The 25,309-nt window shown below is 39.4% G+C and overlaps 1 protein-coding gene and 1 long non-coding RNA gene across 3 annotated transcripts; both read right to left on the reverse strand.

The window, feature by feature from the left end:
- Window positions 1–2,365: 2,365 nt before the first annotated feature.
- LOC144693465 (uncharacterized) lies at window positions 2,366–6,585 on the reverse strand. The gene is made up of 2 exons (XR_013579539.1): window positions 6,448–6,585; window positions 2,366–3,912 (listed from the first exon to the last, which is right to left on the reverse strand). It is a non-coding gene; the product is annotated as an uncharacterized LOC144693465 (long non-coding RNA).
- A 3,769-nt stretch (window positions 6,586–10,354) lies between these two features.
- On the reverse strand, window positions 10,355–12,627 carry LOC144693467 (homeobox protein SIX6). Of its 2 annotated transcripts, none has more exons than XM_078563328.1 (2): window positions 11,888–12,627; window positions 10,355–11,041 (listed from the first exon to the last, which is right to left on the reverse strand). In XM_078563328.1, the coding sequence occupies exons 1-2, from the start codon at window positions 12,457–12,459 to the stop codon at window positions 10,861–10,863; spliced, it is 753 nt and encodes a 250-aa protein (XP_078419454.1). In that variant the 5' UTR covers window positions 12,460–12,627; the 3' UTR covers window positions 10,355–10,860. The 2 variants fall into 2 exon arrangements, with proteins under 2 accessions (XP_078419454.1, XP_078419453.1); XM_078563327.1 differs by having other exon boundaries at window positions 10,355–11,044.
- Window positions 12,628–25,309: the final 12,682 nt, after the last annotated feature.

The following is a 25,309-nucleotide window of genomic DNA, read 5'->3' on the forward strand; positions in this document are numbered from 1 at the left end:
GGGGCACTAGAGAAAGGTAGGTGGAGTAGCGTTGGCGAGTGCAACTGCAATGCTGTGTTTCAGTCATATTTTCAATGTGGTCTGGAACTACATTGGATTTTCAGAGGCTTTGGCACATTATTTAGGTTGGTACTCCAAAGCTGTAGTGAGGGAGTGCTGCAATATTGGATATACTGTATTTCACGAGATGTTAAACCAAGGCCCAGTCTATTAATTATCACTTTACTCTCTGTGCTGTTTTGGCTGCCGTAATTCATACATTGCAAAAGTGAATTACATTTTAAAAGTACCTAATTGACTACAAAACATTTGGGGCATCTTTAGGTTGTGAAAGGTATTATATAAATGCAAGTCTTTCTTTTTCCTGGGAACTATTATTCCTTTATTTTTCAATGTTTGTATTATTATGGGAAACTAGAAACTTCTGATATAAATAAATAAAAAATAAAACTGGGGCCAGGGGACAGAGTTCTGTATGTACACCCAAACACACATGTCGTGACACTAAGTTAACTGCACGGCACTGCCAGTTTGTTGAAAAAAAATAAGCAGTTTTTCTGTGCTGTATCTTTGTACCGACTTCTTTCTTCATATCATAGTGCATGTGGGGTTGAAAGCCAAGTTCACTCGCCGAAAATAGAATGGCTTATTTCGATGCCCAATGGCCCCAGATTAAGGATGTTATGACTGATCAGGTATCTGAGCCAGGCGGAAACAAACCTTTCGGACGTTTTGTTCGAAAATAGGCTTGAGTTGCATAAGAAATGTATATTTAAATTTCCTTTGTCCTGGCCAAATTTTGAAAAATACTTCTCAGCCTGCAGTTTTCCAATTGAGCATCTATCTGAAGCCATCGGGAGAGCAAAAAAGAGAGACCAAAGAGACTTGATAGATAGTCGGCAAGGAATCACCATAAAAAGTTTTGTACTAGGGGACTGATGATTTTACATTGTAATTTAGCCCAGCAGACGTGACTGTTATTTTCTATCTTCTGGGGAAGGACAGTTAAGCATGTAACCATTATAGGTCTGAAGTGCGTCATTGGTCCTGTTCAATTCTCCATTTACATTAAATAATGCAATTTGTCAATTTCTGGCCTAACATTTATGAAATATTCTACCTATTTTGTCATCCTTCAAGGTTAAGAAAGATCAAGCGAGGACAACCTCTAAGTTGAAAAAAATAACTGTTCAAATATAAATTAGATACATTTATTCAGAAAGTAACATTTTTGGATGTTGTATATGACTGATTTGAAATACGGCATGTGTTAAATGTAGCACGATTGGCAGAAAAAAAAAGATTAACTTTGAATCTATGGCTCCCAAAATTTTCCACTACCGGGGTTTTCCTCATATCATTTCTGGGGTTGTTGTAAACTAATTGATAGCGACTCATTGCTATGGTTAATCAACAACTCAATTATCAATTCTTACCTTTCTATATTCCTAAATGGTTTCTATTTGATTAGATATTGGCCAGGTAAAGACACAGATTGAGGGCTTGCCTAGGAATGGTCTGAATTAGCGATCTAATGTCGAAGTGGTTTAGAGCTAGATGTTGTGGTAGCCTCACGCTGCTTGAACATGCACTCAGCTCCCGATGAAGAGAGTTTGATGGGTCAGATGACTTTCTGCCACTCCACGTCTCCTTATGCGTTAATAACTTGACAATACTATGGGATGAGCCTCAGAATGAAAAATCGCCGAAATGTTACTGTCAGTTCCTGGTAACTAAGATTATTCACTTAGCAGGTGTTGGTTGTATTTGTCTCAGGGGGGTGGGGGGGAATACTATTCATCTGCTATGTGATTATGAGCAATATTTTTAAACACTAAATAAAAATGCGAAAAAAAAGTTATTGTCCTAATTTAAAAAGATTGTTTTTTTTTATTTTAGAAGAATCCTGAGGCAAGTGGAATCCAGCAATGTAGCAACTACGAATCAAGGACAACTCAATATCAATGGACCTTTCCAAGGTTCTACCCATGTTATTCGAAAAGAGTGCTGAACCTATTTTGAGTCTTCTGCACGTTGTCCATCCCGTTTCCACCACGTGTAGACAGACATTAGACAAGAAAATATATACTAGCTGTTTGCTATACTATATACTTTTACTGCACAGTACCTATGTTGAAAATTATATCCCGAGAGGACCCATTTTTATTTGCACATAACCTTGTACAATGAGTTAATATCAATTATAGTTTTGCAACTTATCTACATTATAAGCATTACGTGAAACCTAGAATAGAATGTTTATAACTTTTTTTGTTACATTAAACCATTTGTTTCCAAAGACCAAGTAGATATTCTACAGTGAATAGAGAATAATCCCACAATATCAGGTAAATCTGCGATATTAGTATTTATTTACGATCAATTAGGTGACTGCCTATTTGACCATCTCACCATCTATTCAACATATACATTTTTAAAACATTACTTTGGGGCTAGCTCAGTTTAAGAGGCCTGAAGATTCAAATACAGGCTTAAAATTATAGTATATATAATCTCTAATTGTGCTCTCCATATATGTAATGATTGCATGCTTAGAGAAAGGGGTATTTCGGCTATGATCTAGGTGGCAGTCACATTAATTATAGGAGCTCCAGTTACCAAACCAATGTGGAGTAAAAGATTTTATTTCATCTCTGAGTCGTAACAATTCTATTCTATATGCATTGAGATGCCCCTGATAAACTACAAGTTCTCTGGTCTTGTTATTATAGATCTGAGAATCAGGACACTAAAGTTGTTTGATACTGGTAGTTTCAAAAGAAATAATTCAACCCAAGCATATTCATATTAATATTTGTGCTAGTACGTTCCTTGACTTTGCATCAAAAAGTAAGTAGAATGTTACACCTGTAGGCAATTGAATGAATTTGATTACACATGGATTATATTATGAGAAGCACAGGAGACGGGGAGATACCAAAGTATTCAGCGTTCTCTGATTTCTGATATCAGGGTAGAAAATTATGTTGTCAAGGTATCTAATAATAATTGCTTTGCTTATCATGATGTTTATAGTTGGTAGTAAATAAATAAAATGTGTGAGCTTTGATCAAAAGTAAATGTTTGATTAGCCTAACGAAATGTTGACGCTAACCATGGACCATGGTCTCACAGTGACGTGTAGCATTATAAAATTCCCTCGCAAATTCAAGTACCTAAAAACGGTATCCATTTAATAAATACTACTGGCCACTGGATGTGTCTTCCTCAGCTAATATTGTTGGCTCAGGAAGAAGGACGAAATCATTGCGCAAAAAAATTGCCAGCCTGACAACGAAAATGTAATTGTAGAAACAAAACTTCGATTTCACCCACCTAAAGCTAGGGATGTACAAATTGTGCCTGTATTATGTTAAAAATTGTGGTGGTTTGAAAACGTTAGGTATTGTACTCGAAGGATGTGTTTATTTGCACTTAAGCGTGCTGCAAAAGCAATGCAATATTAATTTACAGCTCTAACATAGCTTGAAATTTTAATATGACAGGATCAACGTACCCCCGTTAAATGCGCCTTTCGAAAACTTTTTTTTGGGTTACGTTTTATGTTAAACGCCTTTGGTTTGAAGCACCGCCACCCGAACGTTGTATCAGTCTATGCTTTTAGCTCTGAAATTGCTTCAATGAATTATTAATAAGTGCATTGCAATCTTCAGACTTCTTATGTGGCATATTTAATCTAAATCATTCAGCCATGACTGACAGTAATTATAGAATTATATTGAGAGGAAACACCAACAATTCACAGATGTAATCAACGTATACTCAAAATTTTCGCATTTGGTATTTGATATAGAATTTCCTCCTTAGTATTATATTTCAACGACTAACTTGTAGCAGCGTACTCTATGGGTCCATCAGAAATCAATGTTGGTCGGGTTCCTTTCTGGTGATCTAAAGGGAAAAAAATAACATTATCATAAAACACAATTTTGATGTCTATTAAATATAGATCCGTGACTGTATCCAGCAAGAATGCTAGAAGCGTCAAGAAGTATGGTATGGATAAAAAAATCCAATTAATAAAGTTATATAATGGCTAATCCGTAAACAGAATTTTTCATTTAAATTTAGAAACGCACAGTTTAGTGCAGCGTTATGAATCAGACGTTGTTTGCCATTACGATTATATTGCAAATTTTTGTACATGTTCACATATTACTGATTATCACATACAAGTGCAAATTTATAATTTTGCTCTACAATAGTGGTTAGTCAGGCGGGTTAATCTGAAAGCAGCTGAAATAATTCAAGTATTGTGTTTCAGCTTCTTAGATCAAGGTTTAAAACTAAAAAACACCAGTGCCCTCTTTAACACACTAGCAATCAGCATGAGTACATTTCTTACTGTATGCATAAAACCGAGTGATTACTGTACATTCATTTACATCCTGGACAACTTTAAAATGTTCCCTATACTGTGTCTACTGACAAGCAAAGTAATAAAAGTTTTATAAACAAACATATCACTATCAACTACATGCCCAATCGTCAATACTTCAAGGAAAATGGGCTGCAGGAGTGGGGTAAAACCATGTTTGGCAAATCTTCATGGCTTCTTCAGGAATATCACAAACAAAATAGCTAGCAAAACACCTATGGTATAAGTTATTTATTTTCACTTGAGGCTGTTGATATATTTCCCCGTGAAATACTTCAAATTAACCAAAAAGAGATCTTAGGCTGAGGGTCTTTTAAAAGTGCAATCACACTGCTGGTGAGAAAGGATCAATGTGTAGATCTTCTTCCGAAGTGTTGGCGGTACAAAATCTAACTATATTCTTGTTAACTCTAATGTCACTGAAACAGTGGAAGACAAAGAATGACACAGAAAAAATTGGAGAAAGGTTTAGATGGTTAGAGCAGAGAAGTGACAAATCAAATTTAGTGCTGATAAGTATAAAATATACCACATTGATTGAAAAATGTGCAACACAAGTAAACAATCAATGCAAGAGGGAAATTTGGAATTTGGAATGGCCATTTTCAATGTGTCTGAGCAAAGTGACGAGGCAACTAAATAAGCTAATAGGATGTAGGACATTTAACAGAATAACACTCCAGATTTACATATTGGTTTCGCCAAACTTGAATGGTCAATTCCCGTCATCACCCACAAGAACATAAACAGAGATTGGAGAAAGCGAACCGAATAGCTACAGGACATCTTATTAAATGGTTGAGTTGTCAGGTTCAGGTCTAACATCTAGAGAGTAGGTTAATCTGGAAGTTGGCCTTATCAAGACTGTAAAATATTAAGTTGTTATAGATAAGACCCAGAATAAACTAGGGGAATAGAGCCAGTTTATATAAATTAAATCAATAGTAAATTTAAACCAAATAAACCAAATATTAAGAAGAATATATTTACTCAAATATTGATAAATATTTGGAACAATGTACCAGTTAAAATCTTGGAGATGAAAAAAATGGACACATTCAAAATTTTCGTTGGTACCAATAGCAGACTAAGTGCTAGCGAGCCTTGCCGGGCCCTTGAGATGTCTTATGTTTCTATATATTTCAGGCATACTTACAATTGATAATGCAATAAATTTTAAAATGGTTTCATTTGTGCAGGTATCATTGGGTTAATAAATAAAATTGATAAATATGGCAAAAATTTCAGAGATTTGGTTTTCTGTGGCAATTTTTAGTTTTCAAGAGTATGATAATCAAAACGTTTTACAATTATAAGTGAAGCCGCTAAACATTTTCCCAAATAAATCTATTTGTATTTAAAATATTATTTATCATGGCTATCAGAATATGTTAACGCTCTATTACTAATACATGTATTTCACGCTAACGTTTGGTAAATTAAATGCAAAGAATGCACTTCAATTAGTTTTAGATTCGTATGCTATATTTAAATACTTCATACTTCGCAACGTATGCAATTAAAAAGGCCTGATTTCATTGTCTTGAGAGCCTAACTTCAGTATCAATGGATGCCCATGTGTGGAAGAGGAATCTATGCAGATGCATTGTTTATCGTCCATAAAATGAACACCCAGGAGCACCCAGACATTAAAATATTATTTAACGTTATTTAGCATTTTCCCACAATCATTTTGATAAATCGCCAGTCAATGCAATTTACACATCAGGCTAAAGTTTGTCAGCTAAATTAGAAGAAATGTGACATTTTATTTCAATTCACGTCAATTAGAATGTTACCAAATTGTGTCCACCGTAATCACAATTTTTGAAGCCTTCGCAACAATACGCTTGTCAATTCAGGTCAATTTCATTGACTCAAAATCAGCCAACCAGTACCCAGGCTAAATCAGAACAAACTGGTAAGCTCATCCAATGTTGGCAAAAAAAAAGAAGTGAATTCATAACATTTAAGTTGGAACTGAATGCTGTTGCTTTAAAATAACAAACTGGTCTCTAAAATATTTTCACTTAAAGAAATGCACTCACCCATTCAGTCGTACGTTTGCCATTCTCTTTCCTCCTCTCTTGTTGTATATAGTTCAATGCTGTCTGAACCCCAGCCTTTTGCTTTGCTTACCTCTTGCGGATTCAAAATGTTGCATGGTAAATCTTTTGTAAACTCCTCGTTAGCCAATACAACATCACAGAATACTTAAAGCGCCCTTTGTCCTCCAGGGACTCGAGATCCCATCATTAGCGTTTATTACTCAGAGAAGCTTGACAATGTTATTGACTACTTACAAGACTTTTTCATTCATTCCCGTTGAGGTCTATCTCACGCTTGAATAGAAACGGAAATATTTTTCAAATATTTCCCTAGGTCGTGCACAAAAGGGAATACGCTGTTGCACATCTCCCCTAATCACGTTAAAGTACAATGTTTTCTTTCTCCTTAGGATCACAACAGATCGAGAAAGCAATAATTGCGCTTTTAGGTAATATTGTGCTTCTATGTTGTTCGAATATGCCTGAAAAACGACCAACAAGCGATGAGTTTAAAACTGTAATATACCTTTTTCTAAGGCGTATTAAAAATAAGACCAGTAACTAATCTCCAATGTCCTTTGTTATGTAATATATAGTTTATATGTTTAGCTACTACTTGTTATTCATGTATTGCTATATATTGAAGGTTTCCACAATTTGACTCCAACACGATTCACTTTTAGATCTGTGGTTGCAATGTTAAGTTCATAAGCACACGTGGATAATATTTTTAATTATAAACGCGCAATTTCTCTGTAAAGCTAAGTCGCTCAAACCCAATCTTAAGAAAATATAAACAGAAAGTGAAATACATTTTGTAGCTGCTGTGATCTACGGAACAGTAAATAAATAATTTAACGTATGTCATCCTATCATATAACTAATTATTTAACGGTGAGTTTTCTAAATATATACTGCCTGACGATTAACTTTCCCTTTTATTTCAAAACAACTCTCCAATCTTGCCGACGATTCCTGAAATCATTTAATGCTTACAACCTTATGAAACAGTGATTCAATATTGTTACACATAATCCCTACAAATTAAGATAACCTCACTCAGTCTTGCATCGTAAATACATGAACTAATCAATGGTCTATAAATTACTTGTTTCTGATGTTCTTATTAATTTAATAGATTGCATTTTCCTAAAAAGTCGGTAAACTTTTCACCGATTTGTCTCCGCCATGCTAAAAGCTGGTGAAAGTTCTTCCTCTTGCGAGGTTGATTGGGTGATTTCTGCTACATTGATAATGGTTGGTCACATGCCCTGTCAGTATCACTGCCCAGTATACGGGATGCTAGTAAATTTCATAATTCTCATATAGAATACGCCACATTCATTGGCTCTCGATGATGTCATAAATATACAAATATTAGCTCAAAATGACGGTGAATTTATTGGCGTTATCTAAACTAAAAACATCGACCCCTTCGAAAAGCTGTGATGTCTTGATTTGAAATTAAAAAGTCACGTTTAATCGTAAATTTGAACAGGTAACACGGATATTTAATCTTCACTCTTTTACAACTAAGATCTCTTCCGGGTAAAGTCGTAGAGCCGAACTGAAGTTGGTAAAATGATTAGTGTAGAACAGCAATTACACTGATGGTTTGTTTATAATAGAGTATGAAAAATAATCTGTAAAAATACAGATTGATGAAAATAGACATCCACAGTGATGGCCAAACCAATTAATGTCTACCAGTTCATTTCTGAGGTCTCTTTTTGATCTCTTTCAGACAGCAGTTATGCAGTAAACAGTAAAGAAATAGACAGTCGTGAAAATAAACCTTGGGACTCAGCAGGTTAATAGAGCGTTCAATATGCATGTTGACAAAATACGACAGGAAAGAATCATTACCTAAATCCTGAAAAAAATAAAAACTTATCTTCTGTTCATTAAAACATGAAACAATAATGTGTACATAATTTTGTAACGATCCATATGGTTAAACTTTTGCCTGGAGCAACACAGCTGGAGTAACACGACTATTGTTTATCAGTAGCAACATCTCCTTGCGGCCCTGAGTTATTTGATTTGGCGAACTAACAGAACTGCATTTTAGCAATTATCCATTAACTTGATCGTAATAATATGCCCGTTCATAGAGGAACTCACGGTAAAACATGTTGTCTGGCAGTTATCGACAATAATATTGTCTAACAATACTGTACTTCGATATCAAAATAATCCACCAATAATTTACCCCAAAATTGGAAAATGTGCCTTTGTAAAGCAGTTACTGTTTATATCTCCATGTCTATATTTTATACAAACAAACACACCATCTGATTGTTGATAGGTATAGTCTAAAATTCACAACAGACACAAGGAAGAAATCGGCGCATTTAGTTAGCATATTGGCATTGGAGTGCGGTCCATTGTAAGTAGTACGTGGTTGTTGTGAAATTTGTGATGATTGCTAGGCAGCCTACTTTGTGCGTATGAACACAGCATGGGGCATAAAACACCAAGTTCTTAGCAGATAAAGATAAAATATCACTACAAATTGGGCTAACAAATATCTGATTTATTTAAATGGTGTCCTCTGGCGTGACCGCAGATTTCAAACTAGATTTTATAAGATGCATATGATTTACTAAAGTCGCCAATTATGGAATTATTTAAGACTCGACGGGTATTATTGTATGGTGTACCAATATTATCGAGTAAATAGTGTTGATTTCTATCAGTCCAAACCCTCATGTGATCCTTTATGTACACCTACGTATTGAATTAAAATGTGCCTGTTGGTGCAAACTGCACAATATGTGAATAAATGAAGACCTTGTTTCCTTTAAAGAGAATTCCCAAATGGTATCGTTATGTTGTGTTTAAGTCGCATTTACGCGCATCTTGCAAATTTAAATAAAATGCATACACAAATAAAACGGCACTAAAGTGATTCACACAAAAGTAGAGCTTCACCATATTTGTTTGTAACACATGTTTGCTTTGTCTGCGCTAAGAACTGTTTTCATACGAGGCACTTTATATCAAATGCAAAGAGGCATTCCCGAATAGCTCTCAGCAGTTGGTGCTCGGAGTTAATACTTGAGTACTGTTTTAGAATTTTGTCATCTGAATTATAAAAGTAATTGAAATCCACGGCTAACCACCGTCCAAAAAGGCTACAAAACAGCGTTTGTTTGTGGTCTTAAAATAAGGCATTGTCCTACTCTGCACAGCAATTTTGCTGTCGTGACGCTTTTGGCGTACACAATTCCCCGTACATTCTACATCCCATTTCAAAAGCTGTCAAAGCATAACTCAATAGACCATCTGCTTGTAAACGCTAGCAAGTTTTACAATGCTAAAGATAATGTGCGGTGAATATTTTCAATTACCTTTCACTATCTATGGTGAATACAAACTGCAGTCATAACAGCTATAAAGTAATATAGAATGTAATACATAGCTGACAGCAACCTGCACGGCAGTTCGCTCTTATCATTCTTCAATAAGCGCAACTGTACACATTCAAGGCATGCAGTGTAGTTCACATCTTTTGTACCGCTCTGATTCTTAAGTGTTCTGCAGCAGAAAAGAAATCGAATTAAGTCGAAAGACTGAAGCATTCATTTTCTTAATACGGGAAGGCAAATGCAATCAATCGGAGCGAGCGAAAAGAGCACAGCTCAAGCGATTTAAAGATCAACGTCAGATTGTATAATAAAAAGCCATTTTAGTTCTACGAGGTTTAGCTAGCCTGCGGCATGACGCTTGCCTTTAACAGTGTCGGATTAAGAGATCCGTTCCAAACCTAACTGATTCAGATTAAATCGGAATTTCTCCTCGGCTAATCCGAAATATTTATTTAAAACATCCCCACGGTCTTTACAATTACAGGGACAATCTATTCAGGAAAACGCAGATGAACTGAAGATCCGGAAAAGAAATGCTCGTTGTTAAATATTTTATTTATCTTTCAAACCGTGTATTCGCTACCCAACGAACAGTACTCTACAAATAGTCTGTGCACAAATGAACGAACAAAGGATGCAAAAAGCTAACAAAGCAATTCTTTTAAATAGATAAACAAACATATATATGTATATATATATAAAACTTTAAAGTAAAGTAAAAAAATAACACCGTCTTTCAACATGAAATACCCACGAAGTTACAGGGCAGGTGCTCAAAATTTTGCAGCTTGGCAGAAATGGTTATCGAGGCATCACTTCAGTAATTTTTTTTCTATATGTATCCTTTAAATAAAGGTAATAACGAGTTTTTGTTTTAAAGACCATGGTCATTAAAGTCTTCTGCCGTGAAAGCAGAACAACCGTTCCTAAGATAATGATGCAAGACTGTGGCGACTGGTGTCCTCCACTGTGATTACTGGACGTCTTTACTCGACTCGTTGTGCAGGAATTTGGAGGCACTCGCACGTTGCGGGCTCTCTTCTCAGATGTCGCAGTCACTGTCGCTCGATGTGATGGAGATAGCCGAAGTGGCCGCTTTGCTCCTCCCGGAGACGCTGCACAGGCTGGCAGCGGGACTTGATGCGCCCACAAGTGGCTCCACTGCAGCGTCTTCCTCGCTCAAAGAACGCACGGACGCCTGTGACAGAATCTGCTGCTGCAGCCTGCTCTCGTGGGGAAAACACAGCGAGGAATTACAATCTAAGGGGGAGGAGAGAAATGTGCACAGACACACACAGACACACTTCAAAATCGGTAGCTAATCAAATACTCGAGGATCACCTTCAAGATTTGCACTATGGAAGATTGCTCACAATGCTGCTCGCAATGTCAACAATGAAGCAGATCAAACAGTTTTAAGACCTGAGCCTTTAAAAAAAAATCTGCTAGCGTTTCCGAATAAATATGGTCCCTGAAGGCATCGGAATTGAGGCATTGATTCTGGAAATAACTGAAGACGGGGGGGGGGGGGGGAAGATACAGTTGGCAGGATAGTACACTAACATTTAGTAACACCGAATTGTACCTAAAACACGTGTTTTGCAGAAGAATCTAAGCATTTATTTGGAAATAAATTCAGCCCCTATATTGAGCTACTAAGAGCTAATCTGGAAGGTTTAGCTCAATCGCGTTGCAAGAAATGATTTTTGAAATATTTCCCTCTGCCAAATATAATTTAAAGGAATCCACTTTACTGTGAGGTACAAGACGGTTTTAGGCAGACATAGATAAGTATCAATAGATCGACCAATTCAGTCTCTTGCCTATTAATTTAATGCAATGAAATGTTTTAGTACCTTAAAGACGATGTTCCAAATTACATAAATACAAACTAGGATACTTTTATGTTTTGCTAAATTTACATCATAAAATCATTCGGATATTAAAATTTTCAGTCGTAGCTGGTCCCTACTTGATGTATTGCAGCTGATGTTGACAAAGCAGTCTGCCTTTTTTATTTCTCCAGCACTTACTTACGGACACTTAAAAATTGTACATATAATACCGACCTGTTTTTAGCTGCTGCTGCTCTGTCCCTTTGCCTACGATTCTTAAACCAGTTACCCACTTGTGTAGGTGTAAGTCCGGTGGCTTGGGCAAGCTCTCGTTTTTTGCTGGGATTTGGATAGGGGTCCTGCAGGTACCACTCCCTCAATAAATGCCTCGTTCTTTCCTTGAAGCAATGAGTCTTCTGTTCTCCGTCCCAGATGGTCCTGGGCAGGGGGAACTTCTTTCGAACTCTGTACTTGTCCACTGGACCCAAGGGGCGACCCCTTAGTTTCTCTGCTTCCTGGTAGTGCGCTTCTAGCCAAAGGGCCTGCAACTTGCCGTGTGACTCCTTGGTGAACTTGTGATTCTCCAGGATATGATATAGCTCTCGGAAGTTGCCCGTGTGGAATGCCACGATCGCCCTAGCTCTGAGAACGGACTCGTTTTTGTTGAGTGCCTCACATGCTGCTGGGGCCACTGGCAGGGACCAGAGGAAGCGACCCAGGCGCTCAATGTCTCCGCTCTCCTCCAGGGTCTCACAAACCCCCGCCACCTGCTGAGGGCTGAAATTCAGAATTGGCAGCTGGAACATTGATTCTTTTTTTAAAAAAAAAGACAAAGCTAGATAAATGCAAAACCAAGTCAACGGAACGAACTCCAACCAGCAAAGCAAACAGACGATGCGTCCCAGTTAGGTTCCCAGACGCCAAATATGAACTTGGTGCTCCAATTGCCAGAGTTAGATCCTTTGCGGTTTCGATGATGAGATGCTGTTAAAAGGGGGGAAAACATTCAGCCCACATCTGATTTTCTATTGGACTTGGCAGATTCGGTATCTGGTTGCCATGGCTGCCTGTCAATCACTGTCAAGTTTGCCAATCAACCAGAAGCAAGGGTAAGGATTTCATCACCGCCTAAGAAACAGCGCTGTTGTTGGAAAAGCCAGCATGCTGATCTCCATTTCTATATTCGATCGATCCAACAGAATATAGGAAATTAAAAATTGACGGTAATGATAAAAAAAACATCTCCATGGAGAAGGGAGCTTAATGTTTGATAGCTATCTGTAGACAATTATGCAGGTGCATTAGGATATAAGATTCAATTATCGATTAGCGTGATAAATAACATTTGGATCAATCTGAAATATTCGCTTATGTGACAACATTTGGTTCTCTCCTATCTTGGTTCAGTATTTACATTTGTATTTAAATTCTACTTACTTCTAATAATATGCAATGCGTAACGATGTCCAAAAGTGTAAAATATTGCGCTACTTTAATCAATTCTCCATTCGCCCCGCTGTTAGTATATTACACTGTAATGTCAATTTGTTACGCGGTATTATAAAAGATCAGCTGAATGCCTCACTGAGAACTATGGACACTGGCACATTTCCCCCAAGCTGAAGTCTCGCTAAATAAATATGATCTTTTTTCATCATATTTAATCTACTACTATTATGGTGGTAGGAAAAGCAACATTTCTGAAAAAAATGTATTTTCTTAAAAGTAAGTAGTCAAGTTCAACGTAATGAGGTTATTTTACAGGTACCATGTCTACTGCGGAACAATTTTCAACAAGGTCTTAATTAAATTCTATTCTAAATGCTCTAAGGTGTTTTGAACTGTAGCCAGTATTCGAGTTTCTGCAATGATACCTTTTCCTTTAAATAACGTGACCATTTGCGTAAACCGACTTTTGAAGATTAAATAACGTAATTCATAGAGGTGCAATCCCTTCAAAATAGAGTTCAATATTAGCGCCTCAAATTCCGGATGGGAAGGGGAGATGGAGCCGGGGATGGAGATGGAGAATGTTACTGCTTCCAGTGAAAAAAAACACAACATAAATCCGAAGTTTTGACATGGAATGCATCACTTTTGGATTTAAAAAAGGTCCGACTTGGTTGAAATTACGAGTCTTTTTACGGCACGTGTTTATATTATTTTCACTGTTCTATACAGCTGAATTGAAGATATCCCTTCCAGCCATTTCGTGTGATTTCCGAGGTTGTGGAAATGCCTTCAGTGCATTAAACTATTGTACAATCCTGTGCGAGTCGGTGATGCATGAAAGCCAAGCGCCTGGTCTCATGGCAGCTGTTTCAGTTGTAACAAACGGTCAGTTACTGAAAAGATAAAACCACAGTTAAAAAAAGGACACAACCTGCTTAGAGCAAGGTAATTCACCGTGGCAGTATGGCGGTTTCGGGTTCAGGGTGGTGGTTTTCAAAGTGGGTAAAGATTTTTAACACCAAAATTACTGATCTGGTCCTAACAATTATGCAATCGCGTTTTTTTTTTTCACATTTCATTATGCTTCTTGGCAAGAGTGGCCAGCGAATATCTTCCTATATGAACTCTGATATGGTACTAAATATGTTTTTTTCTGTTCTGTTTTCTGTAATAGTTTCACTGCAAAACATTTCAGTAAGATTACGATGATCGATGTAAGCACTGCTTTTTCAAATATATAAAGAGAGCATGTTTTAAAGTACAGAAGATATACAGGTTCATACGAACCGCATTTAATACTGAGATGGTCTTTAATAATGCAACAAACGCAAAATATTTTACATCTATCAAGAAACATGTAAACTGTGCTATATATGCATTGCATTTACGTTTCACTATTTTTTGGAACTAGTAGGTATGAAAGGTATTTGTCGATTGAAGGCATTCAGACGCTATCGTAATGAGTCTATTATTTGCAATTTTTAGCATTGTTAATATTATTGGATTACGGTGTGCTAATAATTGATATTCTACACCTTTTTATTGCATACATTGTTTCTACATGTTTACAATCAATGCTGTATCAGCCAAGCAAATAAAATGCTCTCTGTACTAACTTGTCAGAAAGCATCAATTTAATTTGCTATAATACGTGGCATTGCAGGCCTGTTTACGCCAGAAAGCTTGTAGCAATATAACATCCCAGTATGAATGCTTCTGCGCGACAAAAAAAGATATTCCAAATCGCTGAACTGAATTATTGGTGCACATTGGACGTCTCCATTGCTCAGCTGTGTTTCTGCAAAAAATTAAAGGTGAGGCTTATTTAAAGATGCGTACATATATGTTTGTATAACAGTCTTGATATGGTATTACAGTATTATCAAAGCGACCATATTGAGATATTTATCTTGTGTGATCTAGTTACCCTAGACCACTGAGCTCATCTTCATTGACCTTTGCATTATAGATAGCTACAAAAACAACGCAGGTTAGCAGAGATCACTCTATATAGCCGTGCAATTAAAATTAAACATAGAATAACTTATTTAATTTAATATTTATTTATGGTATTAAGAATTCATAATATGGCGTGGAATAGTATTCTTTGTGTTTACTGACAGTCCGATGAAGCGCGTTTTACTGATTAAAGGTGCTATATAAATACAAGCTGTTGATGTTGTTACACATCTTTCTTCTCAATGGATTTGGAAAAGACAACTTGACAGTTTCATAAACTATGTGTACCGGTACATATATTAAGTATCGTTTCTAAAAGTTGCATTATTTCAGAGTGGGGGTGGAAGGCTGTTCAAATTCATATTAATAGCTGATTGTGCTCTAAGTCTTGGATGACTGGCAAAAAATCAACTGGGATAACAACATAGAAGAATCTATTCGATCTGGATAAGTGTCTGTTAGCAACGTATTAATGACTAAGTATTACATGGATGAATTCTATGGAAATGTGCATTGATTGTGGTAGTTTCCACTTCACTGGCTTAAATTACATATATTTATACCTGTTGGTTTTCAAGGATGCTAGAAGTGAATTTGACACGTGCTAGTTTATAAATGATAAATGTTTTAAGCATATTTGTGTAATCTCAGAAAGGATTTTACTGTCCCCGCTGTAAGATAGTTATTACAGTGGAACATACGGGGACCTTCTTCAGGAATGGCAGTAGTGTTTCTATTCAACAGCAATACACATTTTTTTTGCATTCATTCTCAGGATGTGGCCTCACTGGTAAGGTCGCATTTATTGCCCATTCCTAGTTGGCCTGGGAAGGCGGTGATACAACTGATTGCCTTGCTAGGCATCTTCAGATGGCAGTTAAGGGTTAATTAGTTACATTGGTGTGGGTTTGGAGTTACATATAGGCTAGGCCTAGTAAGGACGACAGGTTTTCATCCCTGAAGAACATTAATCAAGCATTTGTTGAGTTGGGGTTTTACGAAAATCCAACAGATTCGTGGTTACTTTTACTGATAGCAGCTTTTAAAAAAAATTCTAGGCCTTTTAAAACTGAATTCAAATTCTCAAACTGACACCACACTTTTTTTGTTTTCAGGAATATATTTATTTGATTAGAAACAGGTACACTTTTTACTAGGACTATAGCAACCATGAAATAATCTGAGACAGGTTTTACGGAAGTAAAAACACGGATACTGGAAATCTGAAATAAAACAGAAAACTTCTGGAAATACTCATTTGTTCTGGCAGCAGCTGTGGGGAAAGAAACAGAATTAATGATTCAGGTCGATGACATTTCGTCAGAACTCTGGGATAGCGTTTGCCTGCTTTGGGAAGCACTCGAACAGTGTACAGGTGTGGTTTTATAGGGGAAAAGCAGTTTGCTTTAAATTTTTGAATTTTTTAATCGATTTCAACCTGAGGGTTGGCGAATCACTGCACGATGAAATCAAATTAAACTATTTTTCAAATCAATATTTAATGCGTTTGAGAGACAGCATTGCTGCTGATAGTATCCAAAATGGAAAGTATAGCTTGACACACCTGACAGACTTTTTGCACCAACAATTTCACAGCTAATGTAACAGTACAAAAGGAAGATCTGTATCTTAATGACTGATAGATAATAAACACATGCAAGAAATCGTTTGTATCCACTCTAAACCATCAGTAATTTCTATTCCCAGAATGTTTATAGAGCAATCCTCTCCACCCAAACCCCATTTTAGGAGACAAATATAACAATGCATTCAAAAATCTTCAGAAAACTGAGTAGGAGCGGAAATGGGACATTGCACTAGAGACGCGTGACAGCATAAATCATCCAAAGGTTTTTTTTAATTATCCAGCTACCTTGGTACTTTTTAAGCCAGACCTAGTCAGACTCATCCAAGAGTTCTATGTCAAAGATGACTAAGTTCTTCGCATGCCGTAATGCAGAAAAAATATTGGGTCCACAACCTAATGCTACTAGCCGGCCACTCCTCCCACCGGTATCGATCATCCAGCCACTATATTTATCTATTACTGAATATGCAAACACTTATCCAACATTGTCGCTTGTTTCGGCTAATTGTGAGAGCCATTTTGTCAAAAGCAAATATCGTTTGGAATCGGGTCTGCGTTTCAGGATGCTGTAAAGGCCGAAATCGATCTCAGCCTCGAACGTCGTAGCAAACGCACCAGCCACCCTTCCTTTTAGTTTGTTTCACCTTTCCTTTATGGCTGGGAGATCGCCACCATTCTCAAGCAGGTGCAAGTCTTGCGACCTACCCACCGGTACTTACTGCCATACTCCAAGACCAGTTATAAATGTGTTATACTTCGGACTACAAAAGCCAAAATATCCCACAATGAGTATTTCCATCAAGTTTGAACGATAGCTGGCATTGAGAGTTCGAGGACATAGTTCAGGTCATCAACTGATACTGTGCATGTTACTTAAAACCACATAAGTGTTTTTCAAGATTAATTCTCTGGTTGTCTAAATGCAATTTAAAAAGTGCGCTATTGTTTTAGTCTTCGGAATGTGCTACTTTTGCATGATTATTCCCATTTTACTGGAATATTATTAAACATCGCCTTTGTTATATTTTTACTGGTCTTACATGTACTGCTGTCTTGGTGCGGGTGATGAAAACGTCCATATAGAAAGCCGGGCGTTGCTGCAAGTAAATTGTACTTCCCGAGTTTGTTGAGGTTCTTTTTTTGAATCACTGAAATGTTTCGAGAAAAAGGCCAGGTGCTAATGATAAAGGTACTGCTTTAGGAATCTCAGTTTCCGAAAAATGCGTCAAGCAGTTTGACATTTAGTTTTCGTGTAATCTAAATCTGGAATTATCTTCGACTTCCTTTCAAGCATTGATTATGGCGCGCTACCACATTAACTATCATAGATAATAATAAATGCATAAATCAAAATGTTAACTTAAAAGCCAATAAATAAATAATTCTGATTCCAGTGGACAATTAATATTGTCTTTACACAGACGCCTGAAACATTAGAAGTTGAAAAATCTACGGAGGCAACCATGGAAACATTAATTAAAATCCTGTTTTATACAGGCGAGCTATTTCGGAAAAATAAGATGCGTTCTGATCCTGATTAAGACGCTTACAGGTGGCATATTTCCTGATTAAAAACTATTATAAAATTAAGTAATTGTGCTTGCTTTACGAAATTGAACTCCGAAATAACTCAAATGATTTCAGCTATCCTACACTTTAGAAAATAAATTTAAAGAAATAAATAAAAATAAAAACGGATATCCGAGATTTTACTCTCTCTTTTCAACCTGAGCGGTGGCCTGACCTTGGCTTTTCACTTTTCTCATTGAAAAATCGTTGGACGCTCAACTCTTTGTATTCCCAGATAAAATCGTTATTACTTCATAATTAAATTTCGAAGCGTGTACTATCAGGTTCTTCTTTATTTTCTTGAAAATTGGTTTATCGACCCACCTGCACTTAATACAAAATAATTGATAGTCACCCCCCGGCTAATGCAACAAGTTGGTTTTATATCGTATACCCTGTCATTAGGTGGCGCTTTCTCCGGGGAAAATGAATTTTTGAGAACAGAGCTGCACATACTAAATGGTAAGCAAACCGCTTAAAAAAAAATCATTTTACTAAACAGCAAAGCTCAAAATGAAACTGCATTTCTACCTAGTACACAATGCCCATCCATCTTTTTTCTGTTAGCACGTTTCCATGTTATTTATTTATGTTCTTCATATTTTTGATTTATAGGTCATTTATAACCTGCAGAAACCCTGGACCGAATTGTTGGATTGAATTTTCTGATATTTAGACTGCAATTAGGCTCCATTCTGCCTCTCTTACATTCCTTATAACACATTCCTTATGGGTAAACATGGAAAGCTGTTTCATTTCTCAACGCTGGACGGAAAAATGCCCTTAAACTTATAAAAGAAATAACTATTTTAGTTACATCGCAAATCTTTTTTTGAAATTCTCATTACATATTTGCTGTATGCAGAGCAGTAACCCGCTATATTACTGTTCAAAATAATCTTCGTCCTTTGGTCAATTAGTTGTCATTTACAAAAAGGTTAAATACGTGTCTAAATAGCATATTGCTTCACAAATTATTATGCTTCTCTTTTATGAGCTATGTTGAAAGACAGACAAAAATTATGCATGGCCAAATCCCGCTCAACAAAAATAACATCCAACAAACTTCCAAGACTTCGTTTCTTCAGTGTCGTTATGACTTAATGTCTTAGTTTTCCTTTTTCCATGTAACAATACCTTTGTATTCTATCTCTGTTAAGCACACTTATGGACTCGTTTTCATGCCTTTACAGAACATTACTGCCTCAGTTTGACATCTTGGCAACTTTTTAGCTAACCAATTTGCCTCTATTCCCAACCTTATGACTTCATTTTGAATCTTTAAATTCATTTTGTTTTCTTATACAGTAAGAACATACGTTTTTCTTTCTATGTATATAATTAGAAAGCTTTGCATCTAACATTCATCTACAGAAGTAGGAAAATGTACCTGAAAGTGCAATACTGTAAAGTGTAGATCCCATTTGGAAGTATCACATATGGTAAGTGTTAATCACACTTTCATGTGGTTGACTCAAACATTATATTAATTTAAAAAAAACAACAAATCAATGTTTCACTGAGGCTGACATGGGTCCTTGATGATGATAGCAAGCCACATTCTAGATCCACAAGTACCAGTGGAGATTTCCTAGTGAGTCATGAAATCATGAATTAACATTGTATATTTTAAAAATTACAGATGCATAAAAACTGATTTACTGGAGTATTTTGATGTTTATATAATGGTGACCAAGGAAGCTTACTAGCTCAAAAGCAAAATACTGCGGATGCTGGAAATCTGAAATAAAAACAGAGAACATGGAAAAACTCAGCAGGTCTGACAGCATCTGTGGAGAGAGAAACAGAGGGCAGAATTTTGCCCTCGTCAGGTGGGCTCGGCAGGGGTGACCGCTGACTGACAGCAATTTCATACTGGTGGGCCAATCAAGGCCTGCCCAGCGTGAACACTGGCTGCCGAAATTCCGGGAAGGGGCGGGGGCCTGTTGGCTGCCGGGTCCAATGGCGACCCACAACCAGTTCAAAAATGCCGCAGGCAGCCCCAGAGAGGCTGCCCACATCAGAGTTGCAGCAGCGACATGGCTGCAAACGAAGATGTAGAGACCAGGTGGGAGGTGAGGTCAGCTGGGCCCTCGGCATCCCGTTTTTCCGACAAGTGCCTTGCCACCCTCCTGGAGGTGGTGGCTGCCAGAAGGGACACCCTTGCCCCTAGAGATGGGAGGAGGAGGAGGCCATTACACCTCACAGAGAGGGCATTGGAGGAGGTAGCAGCCCAGATGAGCAGCCACGACATGGTGCGGCGCACCTGGGTGCAGTGCCGGAAGTGCTTCAATGACCTGCTGCGTTCAGGAAGGGTGAGTACCATGTTGGCTGGCCATCCCCCCATTGCGCTCCAGATATTGGAGTCTGAGTGCCAACAGTCAATCACGCCAGAGCTGGCCAAGGGGGTGAGCCCTGGCTGTTTTGACCGAGTGCCTTGTGCCTCGAGGGCCACGACTCAGATCTGCTCTGCAAGGTGCTCCTCAGTTGGGGTTGGCCAGGCTGCAATGGCGCTGCAGGTAGAGAGTGGACTAATCAATGGTCCTCTGTCCTTTCAGGAAAAGACATCCCATAACAATGATGAGAGGTCGCGGACTGGTGGAGGACCCTCACACCTCCGCATCCTCTCCCGGTATGAGCAGGACGCCTTGGAGCTCAAGAGGCGCCATGCACCTCGATCAACTGGCCATGGTGAGGCTGGGGTGTCAGACAAAGGTAAGAGTGCAGTGCATTGAGGTGAGAGTTTTTGATGCTGCAGACAACCTTGTGCAGTCTCATCATTGATGGGAGCCTCAGAGACTGGATTCCTCATTGATCATTGAAAGACAATGGCACCATGATGCGGATCTCTATTGTCTCACCAGGGTGCCTGGCATGCACAGTGACATTGTCATGACTTAAACTTCTTCCTTGGATCTGCCACCAAGCAGCCAAGCGCAGGGCCTCCAGGAGCTACCCCTGACACCAGAGGACCACCATGCTCCCGAAGCACTTGTGTCACAATCACTCTCTGAACCAAGCACCAGAGCAGATACCAGCACCTGGGTGGGCATTAGTTCGGCGGCTAGTATCTTAGTGCACATTGGTGAGGGCACTTTACACTCGCTTGAGGTTCAGGCGGAGGCAGAAAGTGCCCAGGGCGCCAGCAGTTGGAGGTCTGCTGGAGACCCGGACGATGCTCAGTCGAAGGCTGATTATGGAGTCGTCCATTGGGCAGCAGATGCTGGATGTCCAGTGGGGTGTGCAGGAGGATCTGGCGGAGATCCAAGAGGGTATGTGTGCCATGGTCTCCATTGTGGAGGAGTCCCTGTGGAGCATGAGCACAGCGTTGACCCTCATGGCTGAGCGCAATGCCTCCTCAATAGAGAAAGTGGTGGCTCTTATGGAGAGGCTGTTCCAGGAACAAAATCAGGGGTTCCTATGGTTGCGTTCGGACCTGCAAGCCCTTACACAGGCACTGACCTCAGCTGGTCAGTGTCCATGTGTGAGGTGGATGGGGCACCCAGTATCCCAGCTAAGTGCCCATCCATCAATGGCGAGCAGGAAGGTCCACAGCGATCTCATGTTGGCGCATGAGCTGCTTGTCATCTCTGCAAGCTCCTCTCAGGGTACTCTGAGTGATGGCAGCAGCTCCTCTGCCCCTCTGCCAGCGACCGTGGCATCTGATGAGGCTGCGGTGACTGGGGAGATGCTAGCTGTGCACTGGGTGTTCCCTCTCAGGTGGGGCCAGCACATGCTCCACTGGCCAGATGATGCCAAGGTCATCAAGGTCAACAACACCAGTGTCAGCAGGCTGTCTTCAATGCCAGTGCCAGCGAGGGGGAGCACCTAGACATAGCACCCATAAACGTAAGTTTAAAGCACCATAAACACAACAGGGACTGGTCATGCGTGATCATTTGTTTCCCCATTTTGTTTTACTTTTTTTAATGGTGTGGCCAATGACACCGGATATTGTTCTGTTCAATAATCTGTGAGTTCCAACATTAAATTACATTTGCTTTTGTGTTATTGCCTGAGTATGCTTCATTTTTGTTTTGTAGGTGCAGGGTACACTAGTGCGTGGGTGGCAAGAAATTTTATTGCACAGGCACTGAGTGTATCTTGGGTCCCAAGGAAAGGGTAATTTCTGCGATCTAGGATGGTGGAGGCAGCCCTGGCATGAGGTGGTAGCTCTTATTTGGCAGCCTAGCTAAAGGACCATTGGGTCAAGGCATCCCTGGTGTCCCTGCCTCCCTGGAGGTTATTGAGGTCTGGCTCCACCACTCAGCGCTCTCCTCACTGTGCTCCTCTTCTGACTCACTACTGGATTCATCATCTGTGGCCTGTGCAGCTACGTCAACATCCTCTTCCTCCAGTGGGCCCCCCCTTGCCAGTGCCAGATTGTGGAGAGTGCAACATGTAACCACTATCAGTGACGCTCACTCTGGGGGGGTATTGCAGTGCGTCCCCTGAGCGGTCCAGGCATCGGAAGCGCATCTTCAAACGACCTATGGTTCTCCCTACCACCACCCTTGTGGAGGCATGGCTCCTATTTTACCATTGCTCCATCTCTGTTCTTGTGGAGAGGTGTCATGAGCCACCTTTTCAAGGGATAGCTCTTGTCACCCAGCAGCCATCCACCTAGTCGGGCTGGGGCACTGAAGAGCCTCGGCACTGGGAGTGGCTCAGGATGTATGTGTCATGGAAGCTGCCAGGGTACCTTGCACAGACTTGCAGAATCTACATCCTGTGGTTACACACTATCTGCACATTCATGGAGTGGAATCCCTTCCTGTTAACGAACGCACCTGGCTGACCCGGTGGCGCCTTGATGGCCACATGTTTGCAGTTGATGGCAACCTGGACGCGGGGGATCCCAGCAATTGCTGCAAAGCCTGTGGCTCATTTAGTCCGGCTGGCCTCATCTGTACGGAAATGAATGAAAGTCAATACCCACCTGAACAGAGCTTCTGACACCAGCTTGCCGCAACTGTGGACAGCTGATTGGGAAACTACACACAGATCCCCCACTGACCCCTGGAAAGAGCTGGAGGCATAGAAGTTGAGGGCCACTATGACCTTCAGAGCCACTGGCATGGGTGTCCACCAACACAGTTGGAGCTGATCTCAGGCCTGATCACCTGACAAATGGAGGTCACGGTCTCCCTGGAGAGACAAAGCCTCCTTTGGCATTGCACGTCGGACATATTGAGGTAGCTGCATCACCGCCTGTAAACCCTGGCAGCAGGGTAGTGGCATCTTCTGCGGCCCCTTCCACCTTAGACTTCCTGCTGGTCCTGCGCCCCTTGTGCCTGCGCCTCTCCTCCGACAGGTCCCTCCTCTGGAACCTGCAGTGGGACACCAGTCATCCTCTCCCTTCTGCCGCTCTCTTCCTCCTCAGAGGAGGTGCCTCCAGTGGAGATCACAATCCCCATTACCAGGGTAAGGGAAGGCTGTCTGATGCTTGGAAGGGTCCACACGGTCCGAATCCCCAGGGGGCCTTGAAGACACTAATGAGTCCTGAAATGACATGTGGAAATACTAAGAATGAAGCTTCAATCAGAGATTTAGCTGACAAGTACCAATAAGCAACCAGTAACAAGTTATCTCCAAAACTCCTCACTACTCACAATGACAATGCTGCTGACCCTTTTTATCCCGCCCATGGAGGAGGTTTTGCAAATTGTGGGCTGCTCACCTGCCCGTTTTGCCCATTCGACAAGTGGAAAATCACACGGACAATGTTAAGTCGCCATCAATTTGGTTGTCAAGGGCCTTAACTAGCCTATTAATTAATGGCGGGCATGGTTCCAACTCCTGTTCGTGCCTGCCGAAATATCATGAGTGTGCAATGACGTTGGGACGCTCGTCCAATGTCATCGCGCGTCACTTTACGCTCATTCAGGTCAGGCGCATGCCCGCCCAACGAGCGAAAAATTCTGCCCAGAGTCAACGTTTCGAGTCTGTATGAATGCTCCGAAGAAGGGTCATACTGACTCGAAGCTTAATAGCTTATTGTGCTAAAATGAATGCTCACTTGTAGCTTCTGTAACAAACTATCTTCACAACCTTGACTTCCCTGTAGCTAATATGAAGTTTCATAAATACTTTTAAAAAATCAATGGATCAGGGAAATTCATTTGTTCATCTATCTGTTGACCTTTGATTCCGTCATTCACTAAGCCAGAATCTTTTGGAAATAATAGTAATTTTCTGCATTAGGCAATAGCTCAATCTGCACATTTATGCCCTAAAGTGGAATTTATTTTCAATTCTAACTTCTTCATTTCTAAAGGATTTGCTCTTGTCCTACATTCTCAATTCAGATAAAAAGTTATTTACTTACCTCATTATTTAAAACATTTGAATCATATCTTCCCTCACTCCCTACTTTACAAATAGCCAGTTATTGTTGCTGATCATTACACAATTTCTGTGATAAAGATCTCTTTGCCACATTCAAATTCTGAATGGGTCTTTGTTCTTCACATTATTCCTAAATGATTTCAAGGAAGATACAATAATATTTGCATAGAACTCCTATTTAGGACACCTGAAAATGATCAAATAAGTGTGCACTGTGAAATTTTGCCATACTGTATGTTGGTCATCGTATTTTGTGTGATGTGATGGTACAATGTGGGATCTTTCTACTTTATGAATTCTTTTTTGTTTCTCTATGTCTTTATGTATCCATATATTCTTCAATTTGTACAAAATAGTAAAATGTTCTTTTATACATCTATTACAAAAAAAAAAGAAAATGGGTGTGGTCAAGGTCTATACTTGTTTCACAACAAGATCTGGGAAATTCTGCAATACTTTGGAAATGAACATATTTAAAAGCAAAAAGTTTATCCCAACCACCAAAAAGAAAATGTAACTGGAGCATCATTGTCATCATCATTGGCTATCCCTCGATTCAAGGATGAGGTCTACTCAGGGTCTGTCATGATCTTCATATGACCGAACAGGCCGACTCTTGGCCTGCAGCTTTTTGTTCACAATGGGCAGGATGTCCCATGAGGTAGTGGGATCCAGAGTGCAGGTTTTGCTTCCTTTTCATTCCTTCTCTGCCATCACTCTGTCTCATCATTAAAATGTTG

The sequence above is a fragment of the Cetorhinus maximus genome, chromosome 18 (genome assembly GCF_964194155.1).
Source record: "Cetorhinus maximus chromosome 18, sCetMax3.hap1.1, whole genome shotgun sequence".
Lineage (NCBI taxonomy): Eukaryota > Metazoa > Chordata > Chondrichthyes > Lamniformes > Cetorhinidae > Cetorhinus > Cetorhinus maximus.